Raw genomic sequence first — 17,898 nt, 5'->3', positions numbered from 1 at the left:
CGAAAGTTTAAATCGAAATATCCGAATGTCGAAAAAGTCCACTCGAGATATTTGCAGAATATGAAGTGCTGGGTTGATCATTGAAAGCTGAAACAAACAGCTATCTCTCTTTTTCCAGGACGGTAATATTTCGAAGGGTTTAATGGTCACTCCAGCCGAGTTTGCGGGTCTATTCTTCCTTCATCTCGCTCTCGAAAAAAAGGTCAACGGGTAAAAGAGTCAGATGAAAAGATAGATGGATAGGTAAAGGAAGAGAGAGAGAGAGAGAGCGAGTCACGGACAGAGAAGACGACAGAAATATCCAATTTACTCGTAATCGCGTCACCACTTTTGACCTGATTAATCTTTCCTCTATCTCTCTCTCCACTCACACACCTATAGAGGCATGCCATGCACGAACTCTCTTTATACCCTGGCCTTCTCATACTTTGTCTTTACTCCCCAATTTTTTTTCTCAATCTCGTTGCCTTCTTTTATTATCTTTTATAGTTTTAACGTTTTTTCTTTTATCTCCGTACTTTAGTTTTTTATATTCCGTTCGATTTATTTATCCGCGCCCTCGCGTTCCGTTCTCTGCAGGGTATCACGAAAATATCTACATAACGATATTGCATCGTGATACGTCTGTAAAGTATTGACCAAAACGTTTCCAATAAAATGATTTCTCAAACGATATTGGTCAATGTACATCGTGATTACGAGGAAAAACATTAATTGGAATATATCCGCCATGATACACGATAATGTCTCGCGATGATATCGGCAAACGGATTATGCGGTATAATAACCCGTGTGAATTACTATGATTATCTGAAAAATAATCGATCCTCCACTGCAGAAACTAAAGCCCCGCAGGCTCGTAAAATAAAAATGTCAGAAACTATATATATGATGTACTATATTTATCTCTCGCAGGAAAGTTTTGAGCGAATTCTTTTGTCTGTAGGAATTAAATGGTAGGTGAAAAACTACAGAAAAAGACTATATGTTTAATCGAAGTACATTTCGTGATCCGTTACATCGAATGTAATGTTTACATGCTCGTCAATCGCTACGCTATATAGGAAGGTTATTAAATTCAAACTATTGATCATAAAATAGAGCTACAAGTAGTGAAAGGGAGCAGGGGAAGAAAACAATGTTCAGGCTTATGAATTGGAAAGCTAGGTAGTACCTGAACTAGTCATGAAAATCAACATCACTAAAATATATATATATATGTTATAGTCGGTTAACGAGCACAGATACTAAGAGCGCGCTGCAAGGCTTCGTCCAAAGGACCATGATAGGGATAACGACAATCTGAGGAAAAACATAAAAACTGATATCCTTTCTCTTTATACTTTGTAAAGTTTTAAAGAAATTTTATCAAATTTCTTTCTTTTTTATATTAAATAAAATACGACATTAGGAAGACAAATATATAAATGCATTCTTGAAGTAAAATCGTATACCACTGTTTCGATATTCATTGCGTGAAATTGGTATTGCATTTAAATTCAGAGTGAACAAAATGCCACACTGGCATCTCTTAGAAAAATGTTTTCAATCAAAAGTATATATCTAATTATATTTAATATTTCTTTAAATATTATCAACGAAATTTATGCAATGTTAATGATTTACTGGCATGGAATAAATAAAGATAAAATAAAAACTTGTGTATAAACTTCGGTTCAACGTTACACACAAATTAAAACGATGATTGAAAATATAACTTTGATTAACAATGCATAGTGATAAATACGACTGTTACAAGGTATTTAAAATTTCAAACGAAGAAGTATTGTAAATTAGAGATGTGAGTGGAAACGGGAGAGCAGGGAATGACGATCAAACTTTGTTGAAAAAATAATGAGAATTCGCGGTATTAACGGTGAAAAAAAAAACATAAAACTCGTCTATGAGATGGGACGAAAAATTGATGGGAAACCTTTTTTAACGATTCTCGTGTTGAGAGAAGGATAAAATATGGAACGATACAAAGGTGAACAGTGAATCTAATAACGAAAGAGCTATTCTAATTTTTCGAGGTTAAAGCAAAGAGATATAGGTGTGTGCGTTAATATCAATAACATTATGGTACAAATGACGAAGAGAATTCAAAGTGGGGAGATAGAGGAAAGGATTGCTTTTTAGGAAAACAAACTCTTTTAACTCGACAGAGCTCCACTAATTACACAATTTGCCAGTCGGTGAATAGCGTATATATCACGACACATATGTGTGCGTCCTGAAATAGAGACTAAATCCTTAAACTGCTTGGTATAGCCCTTTTTCAACACATCCATCCCCCTCCCCCTGCTTCCACCGCCGCCATCACTTAAAAAAGCTCCACCAGCTTTTCCAGCGCATCAAGCTTCTCCAACCTCCAAAGCACTCCTTTTGAATCGTTTTTCCCGCGCGGCTAACAGCCAATTGGCAATCCGCTCGAACTAGTTCCCAACTAGTTCTGGCTTTGCTGACGTCGTTATTTCACTTCCTCCGGATTCTTCACTTCCCACGACTTATTTCAAAATACATTCACTTTTTAAACTCCACCCCCCCCTCCTCCCCTTTCATCTTCCCACACACATTACCCTAACTCACTCACCTATTCGCGTTACTCTTTATTTTTTCATTAAATGAACTTCCCTTATCAAACAAGTTTATCTTACAGTCTGTAAAAATGTCAAATATGAAGCTCCTTTTAATACCAAGGTGTGTTAAATATTTAATTTAATTAATAGGATTTAACGTAAATTATAATGTATATAATTTAAATGAAATTGACTAAATAAGTGCTTTGCGATGCCGCGTAAAGCTTTGTGAAATTTAAACTCTGACAGTGTGCCGATTGGTTTAATTTCTCTACAGTAAAAAATTTCAATCAACCCAGTAACAGCTCAATCAATTTCCATGATAGAGAATAAAGGTACCGAATCGATCAATGTATTGTTCTCTGCTCAAACTATTTTCGCAGTTTACTTTTTTATATTCCATTATTAGCAACAATGGTCCAGGGTGAAAGTTATAAAAACGATAACGTTAAAAATATATAGCTATACCTTTGTTGACGTCACGTCTAAAATGAACGTGTTCTGTAAGAATAGAAGTATATTGATTATTATTGTAAAATATTTTAGTTATACGTCTTGTACCTTACATTTGTTAGTCGGCTGGTATTGTTGTGATTGCAAAAGTTTGCATTCCATTTATTTCCTATATCAAATATAAGAGAGAATCTCGATTGTGCAAAAGTTTAGAAAGACGAAATAAAAGAAATTAAATAAGAAAATCGCCGTTTTCGTTGGAAAACCAATTTAATGATAACGTCGCTTTGGTTTGTATTTCTAAAGTTTTAACGAGAAAAACAAACCAATAGAAAAAAAAGGGAAATGATTAAAGTAGCCGTAACCGTTGCGATACTTTGAATTTTATTACAGGCTCTTACTGCGGGGAGTCGAGAAATTTACTGTTTGACCTGATTCTGTGCAAGACTTATACTTTAACTACCGACTTATTGATAGATTATGGCTATTATAATTATTATATAGTATTATGCATCCTGGTCTCACTTCCTTTTCAATATCAACTTTTGCATCTTACTCGTGAAAAGTTATAAATTATAGTCCAAAGAAACTATATTTTATAATCACGATTTTGCTCGAGCTTTAAAATATTTTTTAGAAGTATAATTTGTTGAATTATTCTACGAAAAAAGTTTTAATTTTCAGATGATTGTTATTTTATTATGTGAGCTGGGCCTACGTAGTATTCTTTACTTAGATTATATGAGATCAACATAACAAAGTCCATTTAAATGATTTTCCGATATTTATTACACTTTAACGTTAAGTAAGCTCATAGCCATATATACAACCACTTCTTCTTCTACATACTACTGTGTCGCGTCACGCGTGACGCAAGAGTCACGTGATCTCTAACATTTCACACAACGCCATCTAGTGTGACCACTGAATATTTCTAATTATACTTTTATTCATATAACAATGACTTACCAGAATAATAATAATATCAGAAAATATTAAAGAATTTAAGTGTACAGAGATCTGTTTAATTTGATTTGTAGCGAATGTTAAATTATATATCTAAAAATAATATTTTTTTTCAATATATATTTTAAAGTTGGTAGAAAATTTTCGCGGATCGAGTCGAAAGGTTTAATTATGAAAAGAGTTTATTTGATCTTCTGGTTGTGCTTGAACATCGAATCACTTAATTAGAAGTTCTTTTCGAGTTTTCCTCGGGTTCTAATCAAAGTTCTCGCGGCTTAACGAGTGGCCCGGTACGTTAACCTCTCAGCACCGGTTGAAACGGCTACGACGCCGACGACGTCGGAGAATCCAGGCATTCCGCAAAAGCTTTCCTGCCAAAGAGAATTCTCCTCTCAAGAGAGAAAAAGCATTTTTTCCTTCCTTCCTTTCTTCCTTCATTCCTTCCTTCATTCCTTCCTTCCTCCAAAAGTAGCACAACTACCATCGAGCTATACATATAGCCTAAGGGAAGCCACAGAATACTTCCACTTGCTCAAATTTGTTTATGTAAAAACATGAATAACTGTTTAAAAATATTTTAACTATTCTTCGTTTATCTCCTTAAAAGTAAATTCATCAGCTTACTATATATCATAGTAGTGCAAATTACTTTACATTTTTTTCTGAACCTTATATAAAATTCATTTGCGTTACTGTGCAAGCACCACCTTTATTTTCTAAATTTGCTGGATTTGAGAAATTGTCAAGAACGAAATATGAGAGTTTAGAGAGAATTGAAAAGAATTAATTTTGCGTCAGTTAAAAGGGGGGAAGATCGAAAACTCTTCATTAATTCCTTGAGATTATTCCTTGCCCCTACTGAGATTAGTCCTTTCTTACAAGGCTGGGAAGAAAAAGTGAGGAAAGAGAAGTTGAATGAAAAAAGGGAAAATTGAGGTGAGAAGAATGAACGGTGAACGGACGCGCAGTAAAAATACTTTTCATGCGCAAGTTCAATTTGCAGGAAAACGTCGGGGGTTTCCCTCCGTTTTCTCCACTTTACCCCTTTGACTCTTGCTCGCTTGGGTTTCCATCGAGCGCAACTTCTCAAGCTTACCGGCACACTCGCGAAAGTCGAGTCTTAACTTACCAGTATCAGCGAGATTATTAAGTAATGAACAGGGAAACTCTATGCTGCCAGGGAACTTTTCAGCTCTCTCTCTCTCTCTCTCTCTCTCTCTCTCTCTCTCTCTCTCTCTCTCTCTCTCTCTCTCTCTCTCTCTCTCACCCTATCACACACATACACACGCACACATGCTCTCCAAACGAATTTAATTTAAGACTAAATTACACCACCATCATGGTCGTCTGCTGTTTGTCCTTTCTTTTATTCATTGCATCATTAAGTGGTTTGTGGATCCGACATATAGGTATGAAAAATGCCAGAATTACAAATCGAATATTATTTTTTTACATACCAAACAGGAACAATAGCCTATATCCAAATTATAAAAAAATAGTTATGGTTATGATATAAAAAAAACAATGCATTAAAAATCAATCAATGCAACCATATCTATAGAAAAATTTAATATAACTCATTTTGATGATTGAAAATGTCTAGCTGAAAATTTGTAGCGTTTATCGAGCATTAGTGAATGAATTTTGATCCCACTTGAGACATGAAGTGAGTGTCGAGTGAAACGTCTCGTCTAATCCGTCTAGTCTGCGAGAAGAGCTGGAAAAGCATTCCCCTTTATAAATGAACATCTCTCCATTCACCTAACCGGATTTCGCGATTCCTCGACCTCAGCACCTTCTCTATTCTGCTATGCTCCACTATGATATCCCTACTTGAACCCTTCATTTTAACCATCGATTGTCTCGTTTCCACTTGCACATCTTCATAGTCAGCCATTATACACTTACATCAGCATAAAATAAACCTTTTCCAATTTATTTGCCACGAAACACGAACGTCAAAGAAGTTGTAATATTGCAGAATATTTATTAAATCATAAATGCTCATAATATTACAAAATTGAAATAAATCACTATTAATTTTAATAGGATTTTCAAGCATATAATAGAAACGTTCTACACACTACTTTAACACTTTCAGCGGCACATGCTGATTCTTAGCTGTTATTTGATGTATCAACAATTAAATCCATCATTTTGTAGCAATAGAAATGAATGAATCTCCAGTGTTTATAAAATAATATCTTAAAGAACCAAAGTTTTAATTGAAAGAAGTGCACGTATGATCGTGCTTCGTTTTTGAACGTCTAGTATTAATTGGAACACGTACGTGCTTGGTAAGTTTTCGATCAGTGGTATATATAGGTATTGCTGTATATGGTAATGCGGTTTCATTAGGAAGCAGAGACCGTTGTAAATATCGAGCAATGCCCTCTGGATATTAATTGAATTGGCATATAACTAAGAAATTTCATGGATGGCCATTGCTCGTAAGGGCTCTATCGATTGCCAAGGAAATTATAATACCGTATGGCAATTAGCATGATGCACTCTGATTAAGCTTAATTATTACCAGCACCTATCGTTATATTGTATAGTATCCAGACGTGATTCGAATCACGTTTTCGTTTGTGAATCTCCGCGAAACGAGCTACGGTGTCGCGATAAGCTTTGTTGAGAACAGACAGAGCCAATTTTCTCCCACAGCTACGCTCTATCCCCTTTACCTTAATTCCATTGACGTTAAATCCAAAATTCTCATCTACTTAAAATGCCTAATACCAATCAATCGTTTATACCTATATTCTTTTAATTATTTTACCTCTTCCTGTATTTTCTCTTTTTCGTAGTCTCATTTTTTGGTCATTATTATTTCCAATTTGTGTATTCTGTTTGGCATTTGATTTGAAGCAAAGCTTCTATCAAATTCTATTTGAAAATAAATTCTTTGATAATAACAGAATATTAATCAATATTTGACAAAATTAACTTTCGTATAGTAATATGGAAATAATTTATATGAATTTAGATTTTAAATATAGGAAACTATATAATGGCAACAGTAGAACGATCGTCATATCTCTGTGATATTTTGGAAAGATCGAATAACATATTTAGAATATGTCGATGCGTTGTGCGTCACTTCAGAGTTAGCGGTGGAAATTAATTTCCCCATATACCGCAATGTCATACGTGAAACCCCTGCTCAAAATTCGTATCACACCGCACGACAGACCAAATAATCTCGCCAGTATTAATTAAATGCAGTCAAAATATCACGCTGCTCCACTAATTGTTTGTCTATTCCTATTCGGACTGACAGAAATTCGAAATCGAATGTTTTTGCCTCGACATCGTTTAAGTGTAAAATCTATCAAAATTCTCCTCATGTTTTTTCTACATCAATTTTCTTTACCATTCCTCAGCGTTTGCTCGATATTGTTTTTAATGTATGATGCTATGACAAAAAATTATTTGACAATTATCCATTTATTTCTCCAAAAATTGAATTTTTTAGCTTTCATATTTTCTTTTCGGCTTACCAATCCAAGAAGCGATAAACTTTTCAATCAAACTTTCACTGACTTGCCCTGAGAGGAAAAGCAAATTCGTGGCAATCTTTGCAATAGTTTATTTGTCAATATTCGCTTTTAGCCGCTATGGAAGATTAAATTTCTCGACTATTTTTATTCGTTATACCTTTTACAGCAAGTGCACACAGAAGCATCAAATAACGAATGGAAATAAGCTAACATTAGCAATCCAGAGGCTGTTCAAATAAATCATAACACAGAATATGAAATTTATATATTTTCATTCAAGAGCACAAATTAGATGAGACAAGCAACAATCAGGCTCATTGGACAAAATTACATCCAACTTTTTACTAAGTTTTTTAGCTCAAAAAATATTATCCGTAAAGCTTATTGCATCGATAAACTTTATACGATATTTATTATTAATTTGAGCATAAATATTCGTCCAATAACCACATCAATTTTTATTCTCAATAAAATTGTTAGAATATGTAGGCAAAAGGGTTTGGAAGTACTTGTAGTAGATAAAAGAATTATGTACTTACGTTATAAAATAATATTTGATTGTTAAGAAAATGAGGAAACTTATCAATAAAATTACCTAATATTCTCAGAATTTTCACAGACTTTTAGTAGGATTTATAAAGTTTTGTTCCAGCTGAGAAATATTGTATTTTGAATTGTACTTACAGAGAGAGAAGAAAAGAGGATCGAAGGATTTTTCTCATCTGCGTTATTACAATATGCTTAACGGACAGGGTGAAAAGGGTTAGGCGCGAGGGTATGCGTTGGAATTGAAATGGGTCGAGTGCGTCTCTGCATGCTCTTTGAGAAGAAGAAGAACAGAATTTCGCTGCAGAGAGATTTAACCTCGGCTTGGAATCACCGCGTAAAGCCTGCGCAACCTGGCTCGGGAAATAGCCAGCTTTTCGAAATCCACCCCTTTGAACCCCCTTCGGCCCTCTTCTACACACTTTTCATCCCTCTCCCCTTTCATCCCCTGTTCTTCCACATTCAACCACATGCATGCACGTTTTTCTCTCATGAAGTCTTCAATCACATCCTTTCACTGTACTCCTTCGTCTGACCAGAGATTGATCAAGCGTCATACATTTCAATTCCATATCTGCTAGAGCTGAAACGACTAGAGCTTCTGGTCTCTAGTTACTCGCAATCCACCATAAAACAGATATCAGTCCAGACCAATTTCTCTGCCACGTGAAATTCCTCTATTATTTCTTCCTTCGTCTCCCTCTTGCTCTTAGATTTTCTCTGTGTTCTCCCCCCCCCCCCCCCCTCTTACCCGAGTTTCGCCTGCAAAAAACTGACCAGCGTAACTCTCGAGCATTGTTTCAGTGATCTACCGACGTAACGCAGTAAGTGCAGTTGAGATATTTCATAACAACGTACAAAGCGAGCAAGATTTATGCTCGTGTGTTAAAAAGCTAGAATTCGAGTTATACCGCCTTTATCTCTTTACCTATTTTCATTTATAAAAACATTGGATTCTTTTTTTTTTTTTAATTTTTCAGAAGTAGATTTTTGCGAGAATTCTCCACGAATGAAAGAATGATTAACTAGAGCAATATAGCAGATTGATTTGGATGCAATCTGATTTGCAAGGAATAAATGGACGAACGTATCGCTAGGACGCTACCCTCATTCGCTATGACCTTTGAACCCTCACCAGTAGTGTGACAACTTTTCATCCCGAATGAAATACGAGTGGAGATTTTGGTCCGAGCCTACTACAAATTATACTCAAGAGCTCGTTGAAGCGAATGACCGAAATATTGGAATAGGTCCAGGGAGAGAACAAAGGAACCGTCTGAAACTCTCTCAGGGTGAAAGTTCAAGGTCACGGCTAGTATCACCTTTAACCTCGTATTACGAAAACTCTTACATTGTTAAGTAGAAACATAACAAATTCTAAATAAAACTCACCAGTTATGTCAGAAATAAATGCTGAGATATTTGCGAAAAATTTATGGGCATAAAATTATGTTAATACATTAAATGAAATTAAATTTGTTACTTGCCGTAATTTTCTTTTATAAACGCACCATTCATATTTGAGAGCATGACCGTAATTCCGATAATCTTTCATTATTAGCACAAACTGTGTGAATTGCATATATTACTAATTGATTAATCAATGATTTATTATAGCAGGAGCTTTGGCTGGTAGGCACTCGAGAGTTTTAATCAAGGTTTCGAGTGTAATTGCGTGATTGTCTCTGTGAGAAATTGTATTTGATCTTGTTATGTGCCAGTCGTTATAAAATTCCTTCATACAAAGTGAGCGAAAGTGGCGCGTTTAGCATTCACAGTTGGACGTCAAAAGAACGACTAGTCGATGCCTTCGCAAATGAGAAACGCTGACTTTAGCTAATTAGAGCCCATTCGCCTCTACAATCGAGGAGCAAAAAGAACAAATAGCTATTATACGAGAACATCCTTTTCACCCTTCGCGATATTATGCTCTTGTCAACATTTTATTCTATTTTCTCAAAATTCTATCTTCTTCCAGCGGTAAAAAGATTTTCCTTTGAGCGAACATTTCGATACTTGCAAAATTATAAAAGTAATTGATTTCCCGACAAGAATAAAACATATCACCAAACGGTAACGCGGAAACAATAATACAATCTTTGCCAGCAGATTTAATTTATGATTTCAAACGGTTTATTAATAGAGTAATTACAAACGTAAATAGAAAATTCTAATAATGTTAAAAAGCGCGTCGTTTGTATAATTAATCTAAAGCGTAATTGCATATGAAATGATACGAAGTTGAAGAGTCAAAGGGAGATGGGAATTTTACAATAAGCTGTTGGACAATCGCATGGTAAATTAGTAACGCTGGTTCCGCGTAATTAGGGCCATTGTTGTTTCGACCTGACCTTTTGTAAACGTACACTTTCATCTATGTATAAGAAGCACCAAGGGATATTACAGCGAATTATTCAATAGAGCTTGCTAGGAAAATACGTACCACGGCTATTCGTAAGAAACACACACAGTCGCGCGACTTAACAGCCACGTAACGCATTATCATGTTACGCACACATATGCACATTACATTACACACGAGCATCAATTGAACCCTGCACACTACACGCGCATAGAATAAATAGAGGCTGGCGATAATTATTGGCGGGCTTCCCTTTAATACGTATTCACTCTGCCTCTGTAAACGGAAAGCGTGACACGTGCTACTGTTTTCGTTAACCGTGAATAATTTATAGGTATTGTTATACAGATTGGTTAATTAAACGCATGGTAATCGATATAACCACGCACATGGAACCATAAACCAATCCTACCAGGGTCTCATCGCTCTCATCATTTTTCTCTCACGAAAATCAAACATTCTTCATTAACAAAGGACTCGACCTTTATTCGTTATACAGCAAATTGTTAGAATTCATTATTTTTTTTTTTTTTTTTAATTATTTATTCTCAAAATTCCTGTAAAATTTGATACTGCAAAATGGCAATATTTTAGCAAAGGTAACGAGCAGTGCCAAAGCGTAGATGATTCATTCGCCGGTATAAATGACTGAAAGTTTGTCGTTGGAGTTGGAAATATTGAAAAGGGCGCAGAGGACAGTTACGTCCTTTTATGGGTTGGCGATGGCCAGACGATTGGTCATTAAAATGCAAAGTGAGAATCAAAGGATGGTATTGGATCAGCCGTGCAGACAGAAAGGTTTTCTCGGACTATCTTCTCTCTTGAATAGGATTTTACGGGAAAAAGATAACGCGCGATAATTACGAGCAAACAACCAGCTTTGCTGTTCATTTCTTCTCGCTAGTTTTCGAAAGGGGGTTTTATGAGCCATTCTATATTCTATTTTTAGAGAACGATACGCGACGACGTACTGTCGTCATGGGAGTTTTTACCCTCCCCCTCCCTCTCACCCTCCCACCCTTTACTCTTTATTATTCTGTTTTCTTGTAGCTCTATATCCTCCTATCTCGACGAAACGCAAACCTTCCATCGCGCAAAGCATCGACGAAATAAATCCATCAACGGAAGAGTCACAGGCAGCTTTCACGACGCTCATCAAATATTCCAATATCTGTGTGCGAGGAGCAACGATTTGCCAGTGATGGATTAAATAAAAACTAAATGGCTCAAGATTATAGTTATATTATAACTATATAATTTATATAACACGGTAAATAAAGTAGGATGCAATAAAATTATTAAACTAACAATACATTAGAATTCAGTCTTTTGCAAAATTTATACAATTCAAATCGAAAGGGACGATAATCGATTGTCGAGGAAGCCACAAGAGTTATTTTGAAATAATAATGATTGATCTCATTTTATTTGACAGTGGAAGCGAAAGGGTCAAAGGTTTATTTAAATGAAATTTGTTCACTGTCGGACGACATGTTTTCCATGCAATAATGGAAAACCATTCGGAGAAAAGTTTGTTTGGAAATGCGAGGACGAGATTTTTCTAGAGCCGAAATTCGACTACGACGGATGAGCCTGAGGGCACACGACTGCAGGAGAGAAAGAGGGTCGAGGGGAGATGTCCACGAAATATCCTGAAACAGAGAATCAGGTTATGCGCGTGCGTGTGTCTGCGTGTGAGAGAAGAGGGTGGGAAAGCACTCTCCTTTCGAATGTACCTATAGCTCATAGCTGACAGGAAGTGGAAGGATATTAGCTTGGATGTCAGTGGAAGCAATAGAAGGGTGTGAGCAACCCCCTCCAAACACCGCTAAATAATGTCCCCGGGGCAAGATACACCACCCAAACACAGGAAGAGCTTCATTCTACACGATAATTCAAGCCTCCCTAATTATCATACCCCTTACACCCCTTTATCTATAATAATAATCATCCAGTTTTCAATTGCCCAGAGCAACATTTCTCGCCATTTTCATATTTAATCTCATTTATCGACAGACATTTTCACTTTCCCTTACATCGTACATAATTATTTCGCTCGACAAAATTGCTCTTCCAAAACACTCTCTCATTCAAATTCTTAAAAGTCGAATGTTCAGCATTGACAATATAATTAAGAAAAACGATTTCGTATGGTTTTAACGAATGTTATTTTTTCTCTCTTTTATTGCGACGCTGAGCAGAAAATACGGGCCAGGCTTCGAAGTATTCAATAAAGTTTGCTGAATTTGAAACTTTCTTATCCTGAGATGCCTGGCTTGACTGCTTTATGCGATAATACGTGCCACCGTAAATATCAAGTAAATCCCATATAGTCAGGTAAAGAACATTTCTTAAATGTCAGGAAGAAGAAATATTTCATGAGAAAGTTTACTCCTGCTAAATAATCTATACACAAGCATATTTAAGCAATATTGCTCATCGATAAATAGAGAAACATTAATTGATGTATAATAATGGGACTTCCATTTATCTTTTCATAATTTGACTTATTTTTCAACAGATAAGGAACAACTTTAATTGCATCTTTGAATTAGTTTTTGATTGTTTCATGAAATTACTCTAATTGGTAGTATTGCCATCAAACTAATCAAAAACATGTTTCTAACAGATTGCGCAAGTAACGTCATTGAGTTGGTATGAATTTCTTTAGTGGTGTGAGAATGAGTAAATGTAAATTGTGCATAGATAAGCACACACGTGTACAAGTGGATCGTGCCACGAATTTGACTTCGGTCGCGAGTCGTTGCTCGAATGCTCCGTCGAGCATGAAAATCGGCTTCAGCCACCGGAAGTTCCGCTTAATCGGTGCTCGGACTCCGCTTCGCTGATTGCAGCAGCAGCTAACATCGACTTCACCCCCTCCCTCTTTCTCTCGCCTATCTATCTATCAATCCGTCATCTATCTATCTCACTTATAGTATACACATGTCCGTTTAAAAAGGAAAAGCAGCTAATATAAAGAAGACACAAGGAGGTTTATGACTTTCACAAAGATTAAAGGGAAAATCATCGAGGAAAGAAAGCTATAGGCATTCCCTACTCGATCAGTCTCACGATAACACGACGTTTTTAACTATATAACTTCAGCTTTACAAAAAAATTTAGCTGAAATTTATCTATAATTTACTAAAACAACACAATTATAATGATAGTGAGCATTTCTTGCTTAAGAAACTAAAATACTAAAAAAACGATAATTATTCAATAACTGAACATTAACAGAAAGCAATACAAATTGAAATACGTTAATGCTAATGTAACATTATTCTGAATGTTTCATTAAACCATAAAATTAAATTAAACTTCTACATGTGGTTACAAAACTTGTGCTTCAATTTTGTAAAAGAATGCAATGAAAGTTTGTTGATCAAATTACAAAACAAAAGATAATTGAATAACTGTTAGCATGATTTATATTAATTTCTAAAAATAAGCTCTTGATGGATCAGTGATTTTAAACAAGATTCTTCTCGAAGCAAAAACTAAAATAACATAATAATCGCTATAAAAGGCCAAAAAGCGAAGGTTGACGAAGCTTGGTCACTGGCCAGTTTTCAGCTTCTCCACTTGTCAACCATATGTATGTATTCTGGCGCGTGTCACCTTATTTTGCCTGTATACCTATAACGTTTTCCCCGTTCTCGACACACCTGGCAAACGATTCTGCTGGGTTTTCCGCAGCATGCGAATTGCTCCCTCGCTCAGGTATCTTGAACACATATGGTATGCGTGCCTTGGTGTCACACAGACACCTACAGAGACGATGTTTGCCATAGGAAACCACACAATGGCCCGTCACACCGCAACCCCGCCATAGTCGACGTACCATAAAGGGCCATATAGGCCCGCACCCTTATGCATCACGATGCAACGCTCCTGGAACCCACGCCCACTTTCCACTGTAGATTCATCCTGCACAAAAGCATCACTCCTCCCCTCTTCCCACTTCACCACTCTGCTCAACTTGTCTTCCACCAAACCCTCCACTCCTCTCGCCCATGCTCTTACCTGGAACCAGGAAATTAATCGATTACCTAATTCGTTCAACTCATGCAGCCTTTACTATGCTTTATCGTTTCCACCAAGTCTAATAACGCTTCTTTATAATTACACAAATTTAGGAAATTGATTACAATTTATTTCATTGATAACTAGCTAAAAAGTGTTATTATAAGAAGCTTTTAATCATAAAAGCAATTGTATTGTTCAATCAAATTTACTACTTTATATTTTAATTTTACTAAACTCTTTTTGAACATAATTTTAATTATTGAAGTAAAGACCAAATGCAAAGATATTACAACTAATCACTAATATTGAGTAAGAACTATAGTTATTTATTCCAGAGATGTTTAAGTGATTAAAATAGATTTTCTACTAATTACCTTGTCAAGAATTTTAAACATTAATATTCAAAAAGAAATTACCAACGATTAAAAAATAATGAAGTAGTATTTCCATGTCTGATGTAATAAATCGAATCTGTTAGCCAATATTCCGCATGATACGGTCTTCGATGGCGTCTCTGTCCTTGTCCTCGTCTTCGCTCTCGATAATTTCTACCTCTTTGTACACCCCAATTTCTTCCTCCTCTATATGGCGCAATAAAATCCGTATTCCTTGAATAGTTCTGCGAGACCTGCTGATTACTGATATTGATCGGCATTGGGTTATTCTATATAACAAATTATTTAACCTTGCCAGTTAAAAACAGTCTAACAAATTTATTATATAAGAAAAAATTTAATGAAATATTTTTACATTTTGAGAATGTGATACATGAATAACTTCTCTTCTCTCATTGGATATAGTCATATTTCCATTGTTTCTATGTAGCGAAGTCGTAGAGGTAACAGTGTACTGGCTAACATTGCTAACAATTTCTGATTGCTGTATTGCGGGCTGATACGGAGGCAAAGTCTGTTGTGTCACTTGTGTCAGAGGATTTTCTAGGATGACGTTTGACGACAGTGGCGCCACATCAAGCGGCGGGGAATTTTTAATTTCCTTCTGTTGTGTCATCGCTTTTGCTAACCATGACCTAATCTGTCCAAGATCTTTTTTTAACCAATCTTGATGTAGGGGATGTTGTGTCTCCAGTTTCCGTATCTCTGCACTTTCCAGTTTTGGATTTGCTATTATGAAATTCAACAACTTCCTTGATCGTAAAATCAAATTGTCTACCCACCAATTTATCTTTCGCAGATCTTCCAACCATGTGTTATTACAAGGTATAGGAATTTGCTGTTCCAAATTTTCCAACGAAAAATTTGGCGCGGTTAGGTTTAAACGTTCTGTAATTTGAGGTAGTGGAATATTTAACGCCGTATTTTTGAAACTGTTGTATTCCGCCAATATTTCTCGCGACAGTAAAGTTATCTCTTGTAGCTTTTCCAGCAATGAATTCTGCGTCGAAAGAATTGTTGAGCTCAGATTTATCGAGGTTAGGTTTGTCGTGGACGCATTTGGTACCAGCGAATCTTGCGCCGGTTGTTGCTGCAGTTCCATCAGTGGTACAGAAGCTTCAGATTCCTGCTTTTCTATTTTTGCTTCTATCTGCTTTTCCACCTGTTCCTCTGTCGGAACTTCTTTTTTTTCTTCCGTCTGCTCGTTTTCCGCTAGAAAATAATATCATGTTAATTATATTTTTTTAACAAGGTTATTTTGCCCTTATATTTGAAGGGACATTACCAAGCTCTTTGCAGCTTTACGACACTACTGTAGGTATAAGATTCTAAGAGCATTACGGAAAAATAGAAATATATTTATTTTCATGGAGAGAATTATAGGCGTAGTGAAAAGCATGCAGTGGTAGAAGCTGAAAGGGTGAAGGCTTTTAGCCAAGCACTTACTTTATCCTAAGCTGCGTGCAAAAAATTTATTAAATTTGCACACCACAATAGACAAAAATTCATTAATATCGGAAAATCTTCTTATCGAACAATGTGATAATAACAAAAACGATAATTCAATTTGTAATATTAGTTGATTGAAAAAATTATCTAGAAATATATAAAGTTAGACCATAAAGGTCGGTCTTTATATATTCATTTTATATCCGATTCGTGAAAGTTCAAAATGTCAATAGCGAATAAATACATTTTTATTCTTAGATAGTTCTTATACTCGTTACTGATTTTGTTTATACAATAATTTCTCGGTAAGCTGCCGCAAAGCTCCTCAAAAGGGTTTATCACTAGTTATTTCCAACATTTTTTGACTCATCATGCTGAGCCTATGCAGGAACGAAACTAATCCTTACACAATAAACAATACAATAGAAAAAAACAAGCTAAACGCAACAGAAATTTGTGATCCAACTGCCTTAAAAATATTATTAACAAATAATTTATAACACGACAGTTAAAATAATACCAAATTTGAAGTCAATCCGAACTTTAAGTAAAAATAAATTGTATACCAATAAAGATCATATTGACACATTTAGTATCACATTAATTTTTAAAATATAAATAATTATTATGAACAATATTTTAATGTGATTTGTAAAACAATGAATTTTACTGATATTATCTTATGCGTTTAATTTTTTTTAGCAAACATACAATACAATGATGTTCGCAAAGAATATTGTTGTGTTCGCGTCTTGTCTCGTATAACTGAAGAAAAAAACGTTTACTTGCTCCTCATCCTGTTTCCAACACTGGATTCGAAATGAAAAACGAAGTTTCAAAGTGCTGCGCAATTATTGTATATAGGAATTGTAAACTAAAATTATTTACCTACATTTTTTGGCATTTTAGTACTGTAAATCGATTTGAAAAGTCGAAGACTTGTTTTCACCATCATAACTTAAGTAATTGAACAGTCATTTCTAAAATGATTTAATCAAAAGTGTATAGTTTGTTCTAATATTATTGGCATATTATTACTCAAATCAGTTGTTTTTCTTGTATTGAATTCTCAAAACAGAGGCTTCTGAATAAACGAAGAAAATCAGCATTACGCAGGACTAGTAAATAAAACAGCAATGATCATGGAATTCTTACTTTTGATAACTGGCAGCTCCATGACTGGCAAATCAACTTATTCTTATTAACAGCTTTTGATACTTCTTTGTTCGTGTCTTATTACTGAAGATGAGTGATAAACCGTAGTATTGCCGTAGATTTTAACTAAAGCTATACTAGATTACTATAACAGTTGTTAGTAAGACATTAGGTAATTTCGCTTCCTATAAGGTCTCTTCATTTATTTTCAACAAGTGTTAAAATCGTTCACAGAACTATTTTTATTTGTGCACTATAATTGAAGATGACAAATCGAACGAAATCTGACTGAGGGCAAGAGTACTCGTGAAGCAATCAATGAAGCCAAGCAAGTTTAGCAAGTAGTTTAGTAAGTAGTGAGTAGTGACTAGAAGAAAGAGATGTTGGATGAAGGGGAGGGGAAGATGCTAACGCTGGAGTGGGGTAGGGTAACGGAGTGACACCACTGACACCTGTGA

At 35.4% G+C, this 17,898-nt stretch overlaps 1 protein-coding gene across 4 annotated transcripts; it reads right to left on the bottom strand.

Annotated features, from left to right (window-relative positions):
- Window positions 1-11,453: 11,453 nt before the first annotated feature.
- LOC136780437 (uncharacterized) lies at window positions 11,454-17,788 on the bottom strand. Of its 4 annotated transcripts, none has more exons than XM_066738789.1 (5): window positions 17,441-17,788; window positions 17,174-17,369; window positions 15,192-16,048; window positions 14,858-15,105; window positions 11,454-14,438 (listed from the first exon to the last, which is right to left on the bottom strand). In XM_066738789.1, exons 2-5 carry the CDS (start codon window positions 17,238-17,240, stop codon window positions 14,435-14,437), a joined length of 1,176 nt encoding a protein of 391 aa, XP_066594886.1. In that variant the 5' UTR covers window positions 17,241-17,369; window positions 17,441-17,788; the 3' UTR covers window positions 11,454-14,434. The 4 variants fall into 4 exon arrangements, with proteins under 4 accessions (XP_066594886.1, XP_066594888.1, XP_066594887.1 ...); XM_066738791.1 differs by having other exon boundaries at window positions 17,178-17,369; XM_066738790.1 differs by lacking the exon at window positions 17,174-17,369.
- Window positions 17,789-17,898: the final 110 nt, after the last annotated feature.

This window comes from Prorops nasuta, unplaced genomic scaffold (assembly GCF_024137725.1).
Source record: "Prorops nasuta isolate Cenicafe-Biocafe unplaced genomic scaffold, Cenicafe_Pnas_1.2 PNAS00019, whole genome shotgun sequence".
Taxonomy (NCBI): domain Eukaryota; kingdom Metazoa; phylum Arthropoda; class Insecta; order Hymenoptera; family Bethylidae; genus Prorops; species Prorops nasuta.
Note: the sequence above shows the minus strand (reverse complement) of the source record. Positions and strands in the feature narration are given on the sequence as shown.